The sequence below is a fragment of the Anas platyrhynchos genome, chromosome 23, assembly GCF_047663525.1.
Source record: "Anas platyrhynchos isolate ZD024472 breed Pekin duck chromosome 23, IASCAAS_PekinDuck_T2T, whole genome shotgun sequence".
NCBI classification, from domain to species: Eukaryota; Metazoa; Chordata; class Aves; order Anseriformes; family Anatidae; genus Anas; species Anas platyrhynchos.
Window position 1 is genome coordinate 5,396,702 of NC_092609.1, and position 18,684 is coordinate 5,415,385.

The window sequence follows — 18,684 nt, forward strand, 5'->3', positions numbered from 1 at the left end:
AGGCACTAACAGCTTCTTCCCAGTGCAAACGAGATGTTTCATTTTGTGCCTCTTCCCTAATACAGCTACAAAGCAAGTAAATACAGCTTCTGTCAGGCTGGCGAAGCCTTCTGTTCAGAGGACTGTTTTGTAGTTGGAATCCAATTAAACTGCAAACAGAGTCACACCCTCCTATAGTCCAGGTTTGTGATAGCCACCAGAAGGGTGGTTTTAACTTACTCATCCAGTATTGTGTTATTGCCAGGTATGGGGAAAAAAAAATGTTGTTGTCTGCTAGAAGATCTGTCTTTCCCTCGGGATGCACGAATGCAATGAAGAGAAAAATCCCTTACGGAAGCTGAGCACATCCCTCTGGTTTGCTAAAGCATCCTCCCAGCTTGCGTTTTCAGGATGCAGAGTCCAAAACTGGTGGATGAGGAGCTCTGAGTTGGACATCTCCAGTTGAGAAACCACTCCCAGGTGAAGCTGCAACTCACCAAGCTCTGGGAAAAAAGTGGGTTTGGATTGCACGACAGAGCTCTGTGCATGTCAAGGGAGCATGCAGAGCTCTTAAGCAAGAGCAAGCACAAAGGACTTGGGGTTGGAACTAGATGATCTTTGAGGTCCCTTCCAACCCAAGCCATTCTGTGATTCTGTGATGCTGAAAATCTCTAGCCCTTAACACCAGGTAAGTAGTTTAAGTGGGACTGAGCTTTTTAACTCTAGGATGGGTGAATGGGGGGATAGATTTCAACCAGGACCTCTGCATTTCCAGCAGACCTGGGAGCAGGGGCTGCCTGAGAGACCACAGTGGGGTCCAGTGCAGCAAAGCACTCTTCTTGTATCTGGATGCTCATAGACCACTCGATGGCAGCATTGCTTAAAACTGCAGCAGAGGAATGGTGAGCACCCTGTCAGGGCCTGGGAAGGCTGGCTGGCGATGGTATTTCCAACCTTCTCCTTCATTTGCATTCCAACCCTCCCTTTCACCAAAGTGAATATGTGAATATGTGAATATGGCTAAACCCAAGGAGTGGACACCCTGGCAGGAGGGGACAATGTTAGAAGTCATCTCAGCCCACCTTAGCAAACCCTTTCCCATTCCAGGAGACCCTTTCCAACTCCTTCCAATCCGCTTACCTGCTCCAAGATGGCAGCATTACCCCAAAGACGACTGCAGAACAGAGAGAGATCACATCCATGTCCCTTCCTCAGCTTTTCCATTAGGAAAAAGAGGACAATGCCTTTGCACATTCGTGTTGGAAGGAACTATTTTTTCTTGTGCTGCTGCCATGCAAGGAATTGAAATGCAACCTAGCATCTTGACTAAAGCAGGCTACGGAAGGGGCATAGAAAACCCACACGAGGGAGAGCAGATGAATTTGTTACTTGGCAAAAACAAACAGACTATTGCAAACTTGTGATGACTGATTAATGCTTGCAGGTCCCTGTGAAGAAGTCAGCACTATTCTTGGTGAATGTAATGGACTATTCCAACAAGCCCCCTCCTTCCTTTTCCCATGGGTGCATGTATACCTTCACATGTTTCCGGCCCTTTCAGAGCAAAGAAAAGGGCTTTGTAATTGTCTGATGGAGAAAACCTTGACTTTTCCTGTTATGTTTTTCAGAAGAACAGGAACCTCCTTGACTATAGGTTTCCCAGCAGAGTCCCCTGGGCCAGCATAACAATGTTGCTCATACACAAAGCACAGTTATCTCTGAGGAAAAACAAGCCTCATCATTAAAGAAACCATCAGAGTTGGTCTTTTTGCAGCCTCTACAGTTTCAGCTCCTCCACCCTGGCCAAGGGGTTGGACCCTGTCTCCCCATTGTACAAAGCCAGGTGCAAGTGACAGCAGTGATGGATTTAAGACTTGCTCTGTCCCAGAAACATGGCTGCTGGTCCTAAGGACCAAACTGGGCAGCAAATTGCAGGCTGCTGATAGAGGAGTTTGCATGGTTTCTTGCGTGGGTAAAAAAAGTGCAGGCAGATCAAGCTGTGTTTTAGATTTTGGGTATGGCACCAGTGGGGGATAGCACGCTTGCACCCAGCAAGGCAATAACATCTTTTCCTAAAACAGCTGGATTTAAAAAGGAGCCCTGGTTTATCCCTCAAGCAGTGGAGGAATGTGTCTCATCCTTAAGTCAATGTGCACACAGAGGAGACAGCAAGGAGCTGCACAAGCCATATTCCGCGGCACCAAGCGGTGTCTGGATACTCAGCTGTCCCTCAGCAGAAATAGCTCACTTTGCCAAGCAACTACTCATTATTAGTTTGGACATCTTACAATATAAAAGATTCACAAACAAGCTGCCTCCTGCAAGTGGTTTGCAGGTGTGTATGTGAGCAAGTGAGCTCTTCTCCAATTTCCCTACCTTACCCATGATAATGTTGCCTTGGCTTTAAATTGAGCACAGCTTCCTCTCTATTTTTGAGGCCATGTTTTGCAAATGGTTGGTGTTTCCCAGGCTGAGGCTTTTTTTTGTTATTTAATGAGCGCTTTTCTGCAGCTAGATAGCTCCGTGCTTAACGCCTTTAAGGCTAAAGAATAGGGGTGGATGGAGCCTTTGATAAATACAAGTTTTATTTTATTAATTTTTTTCTTAGTAGGGCGCATGTGAAGCCTACTTGTTTGGAGTGGCTTTAGCTGGGGGAGAGGGGCTTTATTTCCCTGGAGATGAAAGGTTGTGCTTGGGTGAGGTGAACTGGGTGTGGGTCTGTTTAAGGCAGCATTACAGAAACATGAAATGTTCTAAAAGCTCTTCAGAGCAGTTTTTTACATTTCCTGACTTTACAGAATTAGTGTGTTAAATGATATCCTTAGACATGAGGATTCTGGGGATGTTTTTGGATGTTTGTGGGCCAACTCACCGCCTGCCTCTGCTAGAGCTGCATTGCACAGTGGCAGTCAGCAATGTGGCTCTTAAGCAGGTGAATAAGAAGTAATCTGCATTTTTTGGGTGCTGCTGGAGCTTCCATAGCCTCCCAGGCCAGCGCAGCTCTTGCTTGTGGATTTAAGCCCCTACCTGGGCTTTAAAAGTCCTTAAAGCTGCTGCATTGCATCATTTCCATTGCAACAGAGTCTTTGTGCAACTGCAATATCTCCAGGCTTCAGGAGCACGATAATAAAAGACAGGGTGGTGGTGCATTCTTAGAGCTCCGTGTAAGGTCACTGAGGAACTCAGAGACTGTATTGATGGGCAAAACACACCAAACGATGCTTGAGCTTTGTACAGCCACCACAATCAGAGCCTTAACAAACACAAGTATGGGGAAATGGCCATCATAGAAAGTCATGAACTGGGGGAGCAGTGGCCAGGTAAGAAAACATCCTGAGGAGTCAAAGATGTGCCCAGGGCTGTGCAGCAGGGGACAGTTTTAAAACCCTACCTTATGATGTAGTCAACCCACCCATACCACTGACTCCAAAGCTGCCTTAATTCTGGAGAGGAAGAGGAGAAAATAACTGGAATTATACAAAACAACAAAAGAAAAAACAATAGCAAAATCAATTAAAAGGTTTTATTTGCTGCTATGCAGTATTTGACACTGAGATAAGCAGAGGGAGAAGACTGTGCTGTCTGGGTGGGGGGGGACTGATAACAGGTTACTGAAAGAGCCATCCAAAACTGATACTGATGGGGCTTGCTTTATCTGTGAATGCTGTTACTGAAATGCCATCTACCTGGGGGCTGCTGAGCAGACCTCTCCCAGCTGCTGGCAATCATTTGCTGGCTTAATCCAGCACATCTCATTTTGCTATTTAATTTAAATTCAGGACCTCACCAGAAATACCTAAAGTGTTTCCTGCTGGAACTTCTTTTCAATTTAGCTTCCCACATCCCTAAAAGATGCGAGGGGTGGTATGCTGCAGGGTTCATTCATCTCCAGCTCTTCATTTGCCTTTTTTCTTTATTTTCCACGTCAGGTGAAAGAAGGTTCAAACCCAGGCTTAATATTAATTATTATTTCAGGGTTGACACGTCCAACCTAAACAAGCTTTGGATGTGGGAATGTGGGTGAATAATCCAGCTTTGTGTTCTTTGAAAAATCTTTGTGGAAGTTCAAAAGCCTTTTCCCCTGTCCCAGACAAAATGTCTCGGCTTTGAACTTTGGAGCCGGCAGCAGTAGTGTGGGACTGCAGGACTTTGACTCCAGGCAGGATTCAGGGTATGAAGCATTTACCCATGCCTGGGGCTAATTCCTACCAGCCTTACATCAAAGGAGCTGGCTCATTTTGGAGGGACAATTTGCTATGAAAGCTGTAACATTATCTCACTGCATTAATTTTCTCCCTGGAGAAAAGGAGGCTCGGGGCAACCTTATTGCTCTCTACAGGTACCTTAAAGGAGGCTGTAGTGAGGTGGGGGTTGGTCTGTTCTCCCATGTGCCTGGTGACAGGACGAGGGGGAATGGGCTAAAGTTGCGCCAGGGGAGTTTTAGGTTGGGTCTTAGGAAGAACTTCTTTACCGAAAGGGTTGTTAGGCACTGGAACAGGCTGCCCAGGGAAGTGGTGGAGTCACCATCCCTGGAAGTCTTTAAAAGACGTTTAGATGTAGAGCTTAGGGATATGGTTTAGTGGGGACTGTTAGTGTTAGGTCAGAGGTTGGACTCGATGATCTTGAGGTCTCTTCCAACCTAGAAATTCTGTGATTCTGTAATGAGTTATGGAGAGAAATCCAGAGGGGGAGTAGAGGACAGAAGGCTTGCCTCTCACCCTTCTCTGTTTGCTGGTGACATTGTTCAAGGGAAAAGTGGGATCAAAAATAGTCTGTGTGCAGTTTGCAGTGTGAGGAAGGTGGAGCTGTTGCTGCTTTTGCAGATGCCTCAGTATGCAAAATCTGGCCAGCCTGCTTCTGGGTCTTTTGTCCCAAACCGAAAAGGCAATTCCCTGTGGAAAGAAGTGGAATCAGCATTTGTATGGCCCTGGGTGCTGGGCTCCTCCAGGCAGGTTGCGCCTCTCCCCAGCACCTTACTTCTTAATTTCTGCCTCTCCTTCTCAGAGCCTCCTGCAGCTCTCTTACACATCATCAGCCTGAAATTGCTGAAGCCTGGTACAGGTGTCCTAGCAACGCTCCTCCTCACCTTGCAAGGGGTGGATGCTGATAAGCAAAGCATGCAAACCCTGGCTGTGGGTGCCCCAGAGTGGATCTGCCCTGAAGGTATGCTTCAACCCTGGGGGAGATGCATTTCTTCTTCTTTCTTCCCCCAAAATCTTCTGGGAACTGGTAGGTTTGTATGTTTTCTTTTGTTTTGTTTTTCCCACCTCTGTCATGTTGCATTCAAAACATCTGGCTTTGCCTCTCCTCCCTTGGAAAATGGACTGCAGTGATAGTCACAACCCATGTGGGTCTTGAACGTGGGGTTTTGGGCTTTAGAAGAGACCAGCCACCATGGCTGTGAATCAGGGCAGGTAAGGAGTCATGGATGGCCAATGATAGATGAAACCAAACTCATTGCCTGCTTGCTGTGCTGTCTATGGGCTATTTGTAATTGTCTTCTCTTGGGTGTTTTCCCATGGCATTGGATCCTGGTTGTTCTGTTTTGCATTCAAAAGCTGGTAACTGTAGGCTTTCTGGATGGTTCAAAACCCTGTGTTTTTTCACCTTCTTCCTCCCCCTGGACCTAGATTTCTTTCCTGAGGCCAAGCTCAAATGCAGCATGGAGATAGTTCCTCCAGGTTTGCTACACCAGAAGTGCTCCTCCTTTTCCATGGGAGAACAACTGGAAGGGCCTTGGAGGACCTGTTCAGACATGCATCATTAAGTGGATGAACAAAGTGAATTATGTAAAAACAGCTCCAGGGAAGCCATTTCCAGTTTTTCCCTAGGATGATTGCTAACTGTTTGGGTGGGAAAGTCCCTGAAGGTCCTGAAGCTGGGCTGTTGGGTGGTCAGGTCCCTGTCTTAGTGGCTTTGAGCATCTTCAGAAACAGCAGTTCCCCACTGCACTGGGTCCCTGTTTGAGCACACTCATGCTACCTAGCGGAGGAGTGAGGGGAAACCATAAAACCCCATTGGACTTTTCACTCTGCTGCTTTGCCATCAAGCTACCTGCCAGCATGTCATAATGCCTGAAGGTTGCTCCTGGGCTGGGGACTTTATGCAGTGGCCCACTGGCAGCCCAAAGTGCTTTGTTTTTGCAGCAAACCTGCCTGTGAAGCTTTTAAGTAGGTGGTAGGGATGAAGGCTCAGGTTGAGACTGACTGTGTACATGTGGAGAAGAAAGTATTTTTTTTCCCCTTGAAAAAAAAGATAGTTGTTTTTTTTTTCCTTGCTGGTGTGGAAACAGCAACACCCAGCCAAGAGCCATGGAGCTGGGGAGGTGTACAGGAAGGTAAATTGAGAACAAATGCTTGCAATGCTGAATGGAAAGAGTTTAACGGAAGTCTTGTGGCTTGCTGCTAGTTTGGCTTTGATTGATCTTGTAAACTGGGTGATTTTAACTGTAGGGTTGTAAAGTTTATTAATAGTTTGTTAATGTCCCTGGGGCTGGTGGGCCTTGGCAAGCCCAATCTAGACGGCGGATGAAGAGGAGTTTGGTCTGCAAATGCCTCTTGGTAACTGCAATGGTGCTGTCTTCATGATATCTGTGGTTACAGAAGATCCAGTGAAATCTGCTTTGCTAGCTGCTCTCCCTAGCTGTCAATGAATTAATGACCTGGCCCTAAACCAAACAGTAGCTAATTAAACTATTTTCAGTTCCCAGAACCACTTAATTCATTCTATTTGCAAGGATACAATATTAAGTGAGATTCAAATTGGCTTTTGCCAGAGCACTTGAGAGATGCTTCTTTGCAGAAGGCTATTTCCATTCAAAACTTCAGTCTTCCAACCCCAGGGGCCAGAGAGTGAGCTGTGCTAATAAAAGCTGCACGAGATGCTTTTAGCTGAGGAATACTGCTCTTTCTCATGGTCTTTTTAGTATATAAACCACTGACTGTTTTTTTTTTTTAAAGGCTGGGCTTCTTGTGATTTAATTGTCTGGTATTGTTCTACCCCAAAACAACTGGAAAAAGTCCTCTTCCTTGGCAGATCTCTTCCGCACATGTATTTTGTTTCAAACTCACTCGCCTGGCTGGGATTTATCTCTGTTATTTTGTAGTGGAAATATTAAAGCTGCTGGAAAACAATCTTCCAGCAGATAAAGTGTGTTTTCTGTACAGAGTTGCTAAAAAGGGGATTTTTGGTGTGTTCATCTTCAGTACTGGAGGTAATAGGTGATCTGAGAATGTGTGTCTTAAGGATGCTGTCCAGAAATTAAGGCTAAGCATCTTCAGACGCTGGTGCTCAAGGAGGCTCAGAGCTTTGGGTGTGTTTGTATTGTGGAGCCTCTAATTTCCCAAGGAGTATTTTGGCACCCAAGTGTATTATTATCTGTTACTATTCTGCAGGAAAATATGGAGTACGCTTTCCTAAAATAATTTTTCCCCTCTTGTTTCCTTTTAATGCAGCCTGGTGTTTCTGATGTGCAAAGAGCACTGAAGATTTTAGCAAACTGCACTGGGCTTTTTTTTTTTTTTTTTTTTTTTTCACCTCTGGCCAAAAACAAAACAAAACAAAAACAAAACAAACAAACAAAAAAAAAAAACAGGAGAAACTTGAGGTCGACCTCTGGGGTTCTGGAGCTGGGGCCACAGGGCTATTAAGGACCATAAGCCCATTGCACCCCAACTGAAAAGGAGATACAGCATATGAGGCCATTATTCTACCTCTACACTGACTCGTGGATGGTGGCAAATGCTCTGCAGGGTGGCTGCAGCAATGGAAACAAAGCAACTGTCAGCGAAGTGGTAAATGTATCTGGGCTGTTACCCTGTAGCTGAGCTTCAAAAATTGAAGTGACTCAGGTGGACCTGGACTGGGAACATAAGTGTGAGCTGTTTGTAGCTCAATGGGCCCATGAAACATCAGGACATCTGGGGAGAGATGTCACGTACAGGTGGGTTTGTGATCGAGGGGTGGACTTGACCATTGAGGCCATCACACAGGTTACCCATGAGCGTGAAACTGTGCTGTGATCAAGAGAGTCATGAGGGTAAAATCTCCCTGGAATAGGGTGAGGTGGATAGGGTTTTGATATGGTGAGGCCTGGCAAATTGACTATATCGGACCACTCCCACAAACATGCCAAGGCAAATGGTACGTATTATGGGAGAAGCAACTACTGAGTGGCTGGAAACACATCCCGTACACCATGTCACCACCCAAAACACTATCTTGGACCTGGAAAGGCAAGTGCTGTGGCATCATGGAACACCAGACAGAATTGAGTCCGACAATGGGAGTCATTTCCGAAACAATCTTGTCACTTTCTGGGCCAAGAGGCATGGCATTGAGTGGGCGTATCACATCCCTTATCACCCACAAGCCTCTGGGAAGGCTGAGAGGTACAATGGACTGTTAAAGGCCATGTTACAAGCATTGGGTGCTGGGACATGGAAACAATGGGACATAAATCTACCAGGTCTACTTGGCTAGTTAGCAACAAAGGGTCTGACAACCATGCTAGTCCTGCCGAAACAAACCCCCTACACATGGTGAGAGGAGCTAAAGTCCCTGTAGTGTATGTAGGGAAGTGGATGGGGAAGGCAGTTGGGTTGCTTCTGCCTCGGGAGAAGGCAAACCCACTTGTGGGATGGTCTTCCCCCAAGGACCGGGGTATACCTGGTGGGTAATGCAAAAGAAGGGGGATATCAGGTGCGTGCCTCAAGGAGATTTAACCTTGGGAGAAAACTAATCTGTAATTTAAGTTATACGTAGTAGGAAGACACTGCAGGATCAACGACAGCTCAACTTTGCAAGGAACCAGGCAAGTGCATCAACAACTCGAGCTAAGCTGGTGCTGGCATCCAGAAATCCAAGAAATCCAACGCTGCCTGCTCTGGCAGATAAAGACTAAATCATCACCAGGTCTTATGAATGTTTTTGAGAAAGACCTATAGAATGAAAAGATGTACCTACCTATCAATCTGCTAAAGGGCAAGGAGCAATGGTGATGAGAATACTTATATGCTAAAGTACATCGGACCTGAGAGTGACACAAATGTTATGGAATAAGAGGTGGAGGAGAGCTGGGTCTGGCTGGGATGGAGTTAACTTTCCCTGCAACAGCCCAGGCAGTGCTGTGCTCTGTGCTTGTAGCTAAAACAGCCTTGGTATCACACAAGTGTGGTGTCTACTGCTGAGCAATACTGGCACAGCATCAGGACTCCCTCTAACCCCCCTGAGAGCCAGCAGGCTGGGGGTAGGCAAAAAGCAAGGAAGGAACATCACCAGGGCAGCTGACCTAAACCAACCAAAGGGATATTCCATACCATCTGATGTCACACTCAGCAATAAAAGGTGCAAAAAGGAAGAAGAGGGGAGGGGTGGGCTCTCGTTGCGAAAACATCTGTCCTCCAGAACACCGGCTACATGCGTTGAGGCCCTGCTTCAAGGACGTGGTCAAGCATTGCATGTTTGTGGGAAGTAGAGAGGAACTTCTTTCCTCTGCACTTCCACGCAGTGTTTGATTGTTGCTTTTTTCCTCTTTTCCCCTTTCCATTTTTTCCCTTTAGTTAAATTGTATATATAAATAAACAAAATTAAAAAGAAAAAATCAGTGTTTGAAAACATAGAAGCTATAATTGCAAAACTAAGGTGAATTTGTTGCTCATAGCTGGCAGCTTTGATTTTTTTTTTTTTTTTTTTTAAGATGTTTTATTATTTCATAAACCACAGGAAAAGAGGTGTTTGTTTTTTTTTTTTCTTTTCTTTTCAATTTTCTATGCAAATGATATTCTCTGTGTGCTGTCTGCACAGTCTGAAAAGACTCAGCTCCAAAGCATTCCACCGGGTTGGCGACCTGTTACAGCACTTAGATGTACATAAGTCAATGGTGCCGGAGGGGATCCACCTGCGGGTAATGAGAGAACTGGTGGAGGAGGTGGACAAGCCACTTTCCATCATTTATTGGCAGTCCTGGCTATTGGGGTGGTCCCAGTCAACTGGTGGCTAGCAAACATGACGCCCATCTACAAGAAGGGCCAGATGGTAGACCTAGGGAACTATAGGCCTCTTAGTTTGACCTCAGTACCAGGGAAGCTCATGGAGCAGGTTATCTTGAATGTCATCATGCGGCACTTGCAGGGCAACCAGGTGATCAGGCCCAGTCTGCATGGGTTTATGGAAGGCAGATCCTGCTTGACGAACCTGATCTCCTTCTATGACAAAGTGACGCGCTGGGTGGATGAGGGAAAGGCTGTGGACGTGATCTACCTTGACTTCAGTAAGGCTTTTGACACCATTCCCCACAACATTCTCCTTAAGAAACTGGCTGTTCACGGCTTAGACTGGCGTATGCTTCGTTGGGTTCAAAACTGGCTGGATAGCTGGGCCCAAAATGTTGTGGTGAATGGAGTCAAATCTAGCTGGAGGCCGGTCACTAGTGGCATCACCCAGGACTCAGTACTGGGACCAGTCCTCTTTAATATCTTTATCGATGATCTGGATGAGGAGATTGAGTGCACCCTCAGTAAGTTTGCAGATGACACCAAGTTAGGTGCGTGTGTTGATCTGCTTGAGGGTAGGAAGGCTCTGCAGGAGGATCTGGATAGGCTGCACTGATGGGCTGAGGTCAACTGCATGAAGTTCAACAAGGCCAAGTGCCGGGTCCTGCACCTGGAGGACAACAACCCCAAGCAGAGCTACAGGCTGGGAGAGGAATGGTTGGAGAGCTGCCAGGCAGAGAAGGACCTGGGAGTGATGGTAGACAGTCGGCTGAATATGAGCCAGCAGTGTGCTCAGGTGGCCAAGAAGGCCAACAGCATCCTGGCTTGCATAAGAAACAGTGTGACCAGCAGGGCTAGGGAGGTGATCATCCCCCTGTGCTCAACTCTGGTGAGGCCGCACCTCGAGTACTGTGTTCAGTTTTGGGCCCCTCGCTACAAGAAGGACATCGAGGTGCTTGAGCAGGTCCAGAGAAGGGCGACGAAGCTGGTGAGGGGCCTGGAGAACAAGTCCTACGAGGAGCGGCTGAAGGAGCTGAGCTTGTTCAGCCTGGAGAAGAGGAAGCTCAGGGGCAACCTTATTGCTCTCTATAGGTACATTAAAGGAGGCTGTAGCGAGGTGGGGATTGGTCTATTCTCCCACGTGCCTGGCGACAGGACAAGGGGGAATGGGCTAAAATTGTGCCAGGGGAGTTTTAGGTTGGATATTAGGAAGAACTTCTTTGCTGAAGGGATTGTTAGGCATTGGAATGGGCTGCCCAGGGAAGTGGTGGAGTCACCATCCCTGGAGGTCTTTAAAAGATGTTTAGATGTAGAGCTTAGTGATATGGTTTAGTGGAGGACTTGTTAGTGTTAGCTCAGAGGTTGAACTAGGTAATCTTGGAGGTCTCTTCCAACCTAGATGATTCTGTGATTAAGTCACTGCAGTTCTCTCTCTTCATTAAAATGCTTCACTAATTAACCGACAGCAAATCACAAACTCATGACTGCCTCTCTTACTCAGCTGCATGTAGCAGAGGCACGAATTCTTCCCAGACTCCTTCCCACCAACATCAACGTGCAACTCTGGGCCAACACACTCCATTCCTATAGCAATAGAGAAAACCAAAGCCTCTAACACAATGAAAGCTTTAAATTTGCAGATGTTATCGCCAGAGTGGCTTCTGTTTTGTTGTTGTTGTTTTGTTTGTTTGTTTGTTTTTCTCCCAATCACACAAGCCCAGATTAGAGCCCTGACAATAAAATAACCATTCCCCAGTCCAGCTGTACTATCCTGCTCTCATTTGCATGCCTTCAAGAAAATAGGAACCTGAACAGTACCCTTCTGGGTATGTCAGAGTCTAGGTAGTTTGGTGTTAGTGTTGGTGTTAGTGCCCATTGCCAGCAACATGGACTTCCTTCCCGAAGCCACTAACAATGGTGGAGGATATTATATAAGGAGAGGAAGCATCTAGAGGAGTAAAAAAAAATAAATAATAATAATAATAATAATAAATTAGTACTCTGCATGCCCAATCATCCTTGCACTTTCTTGCTGAAGATCTTGAAGAAGAACATGGAAACTGGCTTTCTCCCTCTTGAAAAACACATGCCAGAACAGGAGGCTGGGTTGAGCAGATCCCTGTCATTTGCCCATTCAGTGGTCTTCTACTCACCTAGGGTTTCAGGGTTATCTTTTCCTCATGTTGTTTCCTTGAGACCCTATAGTTTCATGGATACGATGCATAGCCTTTCAGGCTATAACTACAGAACAAATTCCTTTATGCTCTTGTAGTAGCGCAGCTCAGCTTTATCACTCTCTCACACCAGAAGTCTCCTAGGCTTAGCCATTTCTACTACTTCAAACCTGAAGCAGAAATGCCACTCTGATACAGGCTTCTTGCGTCTTATCCACCTTCTGGAGCTGAGTCTCATGCCTTGGATATGATGATGATAACTCATCTGCAATGATGGACAGTAAGAAAAAAAACACACACACACACACAAAAAAAACAAACAGAGCTGAACTATATATCAAACCTTATAGAGCTCTAGAGCAAAAGCTGAAACACACAATGTCTGAAGTCAACTCATCACCAACAATTCTCACCCAAAATTATGCATTTTATGTGGAATTTAAAAGCTTTTATACCCCATGCCATCACAATATGTTCATTAAGGGAAAAAAAATAAAATCACCTCGCAGTACAAAGTCTTTCTACGCTTTTAAGCCAACACTAGATCCTTTAGTGTACCTTAGAGGAGCATCTGAAGCAACCAGAAACAAATATGATTAATGGGAAGGAAAAGCAGTCCCTGTACTAAGTTGTCCTAAAGACTAAAAAGCCAAACATCAATCTGAGCAGCACTGAAAGCAACTGTAATGTTCTGCAGCTGCAGTATTAATCACCCTGCTCAACTACACTGTGGAGAGAAAAGCCAACATCTCAAGGTAGAAAATAATCCTGGCCATATGCAGGACCAAATTTTGGTTTGATGCCATCGTGCCGAACTTGCAGTTTGTCTCCATACCTCTGGTTAAAAACCAGCACAAAGCCAGGTGATACCAGTTCCCAACAGCTACTACTTACACGAAGCACTAGCAGGATACATTTGTTGGATATCCCAGGGAGAGAAAATATTTACAATCATGTGACATAACATATGGATTTGTGGGAACATAAAATATAAAAAATATATCAGGGTAAATAAGAGAATCTCTCTGTTGGCCAAGTAAACTGATTTATTACACTTCCAAAATGTTGCTTTTGCTGGTAGTCATAAACCAAAACCTACAACTCAGAGACAGCAGAGCAGTAAAGATGTGCAGTAAAGGATCACCTCACTTCTCAGTGTCCTTCAACTCCTATCTAGTGTAGGTCACTTCCATTTTGAAGCCCTAACAAGTAAAAGGAGGGCCCTGAGGAGCCACTGTAAGGTACATTTATGTATACTGTAGCCCTAAGTAAACAACTGCTTTGTGTTTACAACCATACGTACTTGGGAGATGATTAAGGAAAGCAGAAAGCACACAAATTCAGTCCTCTGACACCCACACATTGAATAGAGGTTAACAACCAACTCCAATTTCTCTATGGCAAATATATAGATTTTTTTTAATCCTTTGGTTGTTGCTTCCTTAGATGTGTCAGTCACACTACATGTTATTTTAAAGTCAAGCATGCAGAGAGAAGAATTGAATAACTTATTGCCAAAAATAGTCACTTTCCCTTTGAAAGTCACCTTCCTGCTTCCTCTGCGTTGCACAGGCTTCATGGAGGAAAAGCCTCTCGAATTGTACAAATTTGCTATTTAAAAGCCATTTTGCATACAACAACAGGTTTAATTTAGCTGCTTGCTAAATCTCCAAAGGGCACCAGTTCCTATTTTGGACTGAAGTTCATGCAGGAGAGAAGCACACATTCTCTAACCACCTTCTGTAGAGACATTTAGGTGGGCTCACACACATGCTGTGGAACGTCTTTGTCAGGGGATAACATACAAATGAAATAACCAAGACCCCCCCACACACTATTTATCCTACTGGCAATAGTTCTTTCACCCTGAAACCTCTGCAACTTCCATACCTAATGGAAAAGGTGGGACTGCAAGAGCTCACGACACCTTCCATGCCTTACAGCTCTTGAATTTCCCCCAAGCCTGAATTTTAACTCTGAGAAACTAAACTGCATTTCACTTCTTGAAGACTTTTTTTTTTCCTCTCAAATCTCCAAACAACTGTGCCTACTGCTTTAGCAATAGCTTCACCACTCTATCCTTGCAGTGGTTGGTGATGTGGGATCAACATGTACAGACCTCACACAGCTGAACTCAGAGCAGCTGGGAAAATACAGACTGAGTAATTTGCAGGTAGAGCTTGAGAAACATTTGCAATGCAAGACAGCAGCGCCAAGTGCCAAGCAAGTAGCTCAAGTGGCCTTTCCACCAGTGCTCCCCATTGTGACCTGGTACAAATCATTGGTACCTGTAGCAAGAGCTACTTTCTGTTTGGGCTTTTGTTAGTAAAAGCACTGATGGCTTAAAAATCCCTAGTGCTTACATAAGCCAAGAGACATCAGATTCTGATAAGCCTCTGGACAAACACACTGAACATATGCTTTGCCATATTGACACAGATTCAATCCCCAAGAAGAAAAATTGGTTCTAGATAGAGAAATACTGTTCAGCGTCAAATAGTGAAGTTTTATCTATTGAGAAATGCAATCAGTTCCTAGAGCCAGTATTAAATGTCATTAATGGCCAGACAGATGCAAGCTCTGGCTACTAAGATAGATTGGAGTGGCAAGTCATCTATCTCAGTGCTAATCAAGCCCTACTGGGTAAAACACAGCTGCTGAGTTCAGCACTGCACAACTATATCTTCCTTCCCTAATTCTGAACAGGTGCTAGTTCAGATGGTCTGGCAGTCCTTTCCCTTTGCCATAGTATTTTACGCTAAACGCGCTTTCTCCAGCACCAGTCTCAACATTAACTCACTGCATGAATGACTCGCCTCTGCTGCAGGAAAACCAGCATCCACTTAGAGGAACTCCATTTAAACAACAACAACAATAATAATAAAAAAACAACAACACAAAAGCATTCACATATAAGTAAAGGAAATAAAGACTGTTTTACCAAGGTCAGGGCATCTCTGCTGGCCCAAAACCCCAGCACAGCTCAGAGGAATCCCAAATAACAATGCAATACACACCACATGTGCTTCCTCAGGAGTCAAAATTAAGTGCAAAGCAAATTGATGACCACATCTGTGTACAGATCAACCCCTACCCCTCCCTCCAGCCCCTTCTGCCACTCCTTTGATCCTTAACCATCCCAGTGGCCTTTTCCCATGTTCAAAAACCAGGGAAATAATTAAGGTCTTGTCTGTCTCTTGCCTTTAGGAGCTTTATCTGTCCTGACAGCTTTTGGAGCCACTCATGGTACAATTATCCAATTAAGTCCTTCCTCCAGCAACATGTGGTGAGGGAGAGGAGGCAAATCCCTCACATTTCTGGGGTGGGTGGCACCAGAAAATACAGTGGGTTCCTTTTGCCATCATCCTACCCTGAAACAGCAGCCACCTTGTGCTTTCCTCCATAGTATTTTGGTACAGAGCCAAATACAAGTCATGTGCAAGCCAGAAAGGTCCCAGAGCACAAGGGTTTTGCAAGTTTGCGGATTAAAACCATTTTTATTCCATCTGTGCTGTCCACAAGCTTCCTCCAGAGACACAGTCTCTTCCCTTGGACCCATCGTCATCCTAGAAGAAACATGGCTGAAAATACAAACTCACCCACAGGTATCTTTGCTGTTTCCAGTTCTGGGGTCAGGATCTTCAAGGCCAGCATCTCTGCATGCTTTTCTGACCTACAGAGAAAGCAAATATCTTTTCTTTTAAGAGCAAGGAATATTAAAGCACAGTCTTCCAGGAAATATTGAGGCATGTCTGACAAGACCCAGCACATTCAAACTTGGCAATTTCTCAGATGCCCTCAGGAAATGCTTTTAAGGAGGGAATCCCAAGCTTTAGCTGAACCAGTCAACTATTTACAACCACATTTTCTGGCATCCCCCAAAAGCAATCATGCTGCAGAAAACCTTAACTAACCTAAGAGTTTTTTTGTTTGTTTGTTTGTTTTTCTTTTTTTTCTTTTTCCTTTTTAATGGGAACCCAGCATTGGCATGCTTCACTCAGGATATTGGCCAGCTGCAAGCAAATCTCATCCAGCTGAAGTTCCAGAATGTTTCTACTCATCTCAAACAATGGTTGCTACTAAACCACGTGGTGCAATTGCTAAACTTTTAGGAATGGAAGTGCAAAGTGTTTGGGAAGATTTGCATGGGGCCAGGATGCTGAAATCTCCCCACATTACCCCTGAGCTTCCCTCACAGTAAGGCAAGGAGACTCTGCAGCCTCCCACATAGCTCCTTGTCATTGCCCTTTTGTCCCCATCACCAAGCCAAGTTGAGGCACATCCTCTAACAGGCTTTTAATTGCTCTGAAACATACTCTATCTTTGGGCATTTGCTTGCAAACATGCAAGTCAGGACCAAAAAAACAGGAGGAGTAAAGAAGAGAGGCAACTTGAGCAAGATGTATTTGGGTTTAAATTGCTTAGAGCAATCATCCAATTTAGCTGACTTCATTTCATTTGCGCACAGCCTTGCAAGCAGGACTGTTTGTGTTACGTATAATCTCCACTCTTCATTTAGAGCACTTTTGGCAGACATTGCTGGGTGGAAATAAAGCCATCATTTAATAAATAAAAGGCCAACACTTGGAAATGCATGGCACTCCTGCCATAACAAAGAGTTATGTTGAGAGAAAAAGCAGCAGACGTGTATGGCTATTTCTTTGTGTGCTGCTCGCAAAGCACTGAAGAAGATAAAAACAAACCAGAAAGCATTTTTCCTCCTGTTAGTGCTTAAAGGCAGGAGTTTGCAAGTAACTTCCTGGTAAAAATGCCATCATTAGAGAGGATGAGCTTGCACCACATTCCATTTTTGAACCCTTTTAAGTCTTCTTTCTGGGTCTCATTCAGGTCTGTTGCTGCTCTTCTGCCTCTGTGGTGGTTCAAAACAGCTGCCAAGTGACCCTGCCAGTATGTTTCTGAGAAACTCGGAGGAGCTTTGTTAAAATTGCAACAATCCTCCCCAGATTCCACAGATCTCTTTCTCCATCACTTGCTTTCCAGCATTCCCTGGGCACTTGGTACAGGGTACATCAATAAATTCATCCTCAGCCTTGGATTTTATTGCCAAGATGACATGGCTTAATATTTCTTTTTAAGAAAAAAAAAAAAAAAAAAAAAAGAAAAGAAAAGAAAAAGAAATCTTCTTCAATTACTCCTTCTCTTTAGTCTCCAGTGCTGCTGTACACTAGCACAGAAGTTGTGAACAACAATGCTTCAAGCTTTTCAAAAGGGCATGACACTTTCCTATCAGATACACCCTCATGAAATAAAAACAGAGATTAAAAGATTCTCAATAGCGGAGAATCAGCTACATCCACCTCAAGCAAGAGTAACTGAACCTTAATACCACTGCATCTTGCAGATTTGATTAAGAGCTTGCTTCCAGGAATAGGTGCTCCATCCTACACCCCCCAAAGCTTATCAAATCCATAAGCATGACAACAGCTAAAAAGATAACGTGTCTTAAAACTTCCCACTGCTAAGAAACCCATGGCTTGCAGGAGGAGAACAGGGGAGAAAAAGAAGGGTAACATTTTAGATAAAAATACAACTGTAAAAATACATTTAATATTCTTTTGTTTGTTTTACCAGCTCTTTCTCTTCTCACCCAAGCCAAAGTAAATATTTTTCAAGTCTTCTGGCTAATTTGCCAAAGAAATGTTGTCCCAGAAGGCTGACTCACCTAACTGAACTCCATTTTAACTGGATTTGTTCCTTCGGTGGGCTCAATGCCTGAGGGATTAACCCAGCCCAGGATGGCTTCAGCAAGCACTGCTCTGCTGCTGAACTAGGTGCTAAACTCAACAAAAGCCAGGTGACAAACTCAAAAAAAGGCTGCTTGGTATGTTCTAAACCCTTGAAATACTGCAAGTTTGGCATGGTCAGATCTGCTGTTCATGAACAGAGAAGGACTGGAGGGAGATGTGGTGTCCGGGAGCTGTCTTGAGCAGAGAGACCATGAAATGTTAGAGTTCTCTACTCTTGGTGAAGTCAGGAGGGAGGTCAGTAAAACTGCTCCCTTGGACTTCCAGAGGGCGGACTTCGAATTGTTCAGGACACCGGTAGGGAGGGTCCCTTGGGAGTCAGTCGTCAAAGGCAGAGGGGTCCAGGAAGGCTGAACACTCCTCGAGAAGGAAATCTTCAAGGTGCAGGAGCAGGCTGTCCCCTTGTAAGGTCACCTGTAAGGTGACGCAGCAGGGAAGAAGACCAGCTTGGCTGAACAGGGAACTTTTTGCTGAGTCTCCAGGAGAAAAAGGGAATTTATGTCTGTTGGGAAGAAGGGGCAGGCAACTTGGGGAGGGTACAAGGAAGCTGCCAGCATATGCGGAGAAAAAGTCAGGAAGGCCAAAGCTCAGCACGAGCTCAGCCTGGCCACAATGGTAAAGGGTAGCAAAAAAATGTTTTTACAAATGTATTAACAGTAAGAGAAGGGTCAAGGAGACTCTTCATCATTTTCTGGTTGCAGGGGGGGTACATGACTATTGAGGATAAGGAAAAGGCTGAGGTTCTCAATGCCTTCTTTACATTGGTCTTTTCTA

The 18,684-nt window shown here is 44.9% G+C and overlaps 1 protein-coding gene across 4 annotated transcripts in view; it reads left to right on the top strand.

Annotated features, from left to right (window-relative positions):
• Window positions 1-4,903: 4,903 nt before the first annotated feature.
• Window positions 4,904-18,684, top strand: part of LOC119713567 (tetraspanin-15-like) — a 78,775-nt gene continuing 64,994 nt past the window's right edge. Inside the window, exon 1 of one of the 4 annotated variants that reach the window (XM_072027083.1) lies at window positions 4,904-5,208. In XM_072027083.1, the coding sequence (XP_071883184.1) occupies window positions 5,080-5,208 (129 nt within the window). In that variant the 5' untranslated portion in view covers window positions 4,904-5,079. The remainder of the gene's footprint in view (window positions 5,209-18,684) is intronic. The other 3 variants (XM_072027084.1, XM_072027082.1, XM_072027081.1) reach the window with 3 other exon arrangements.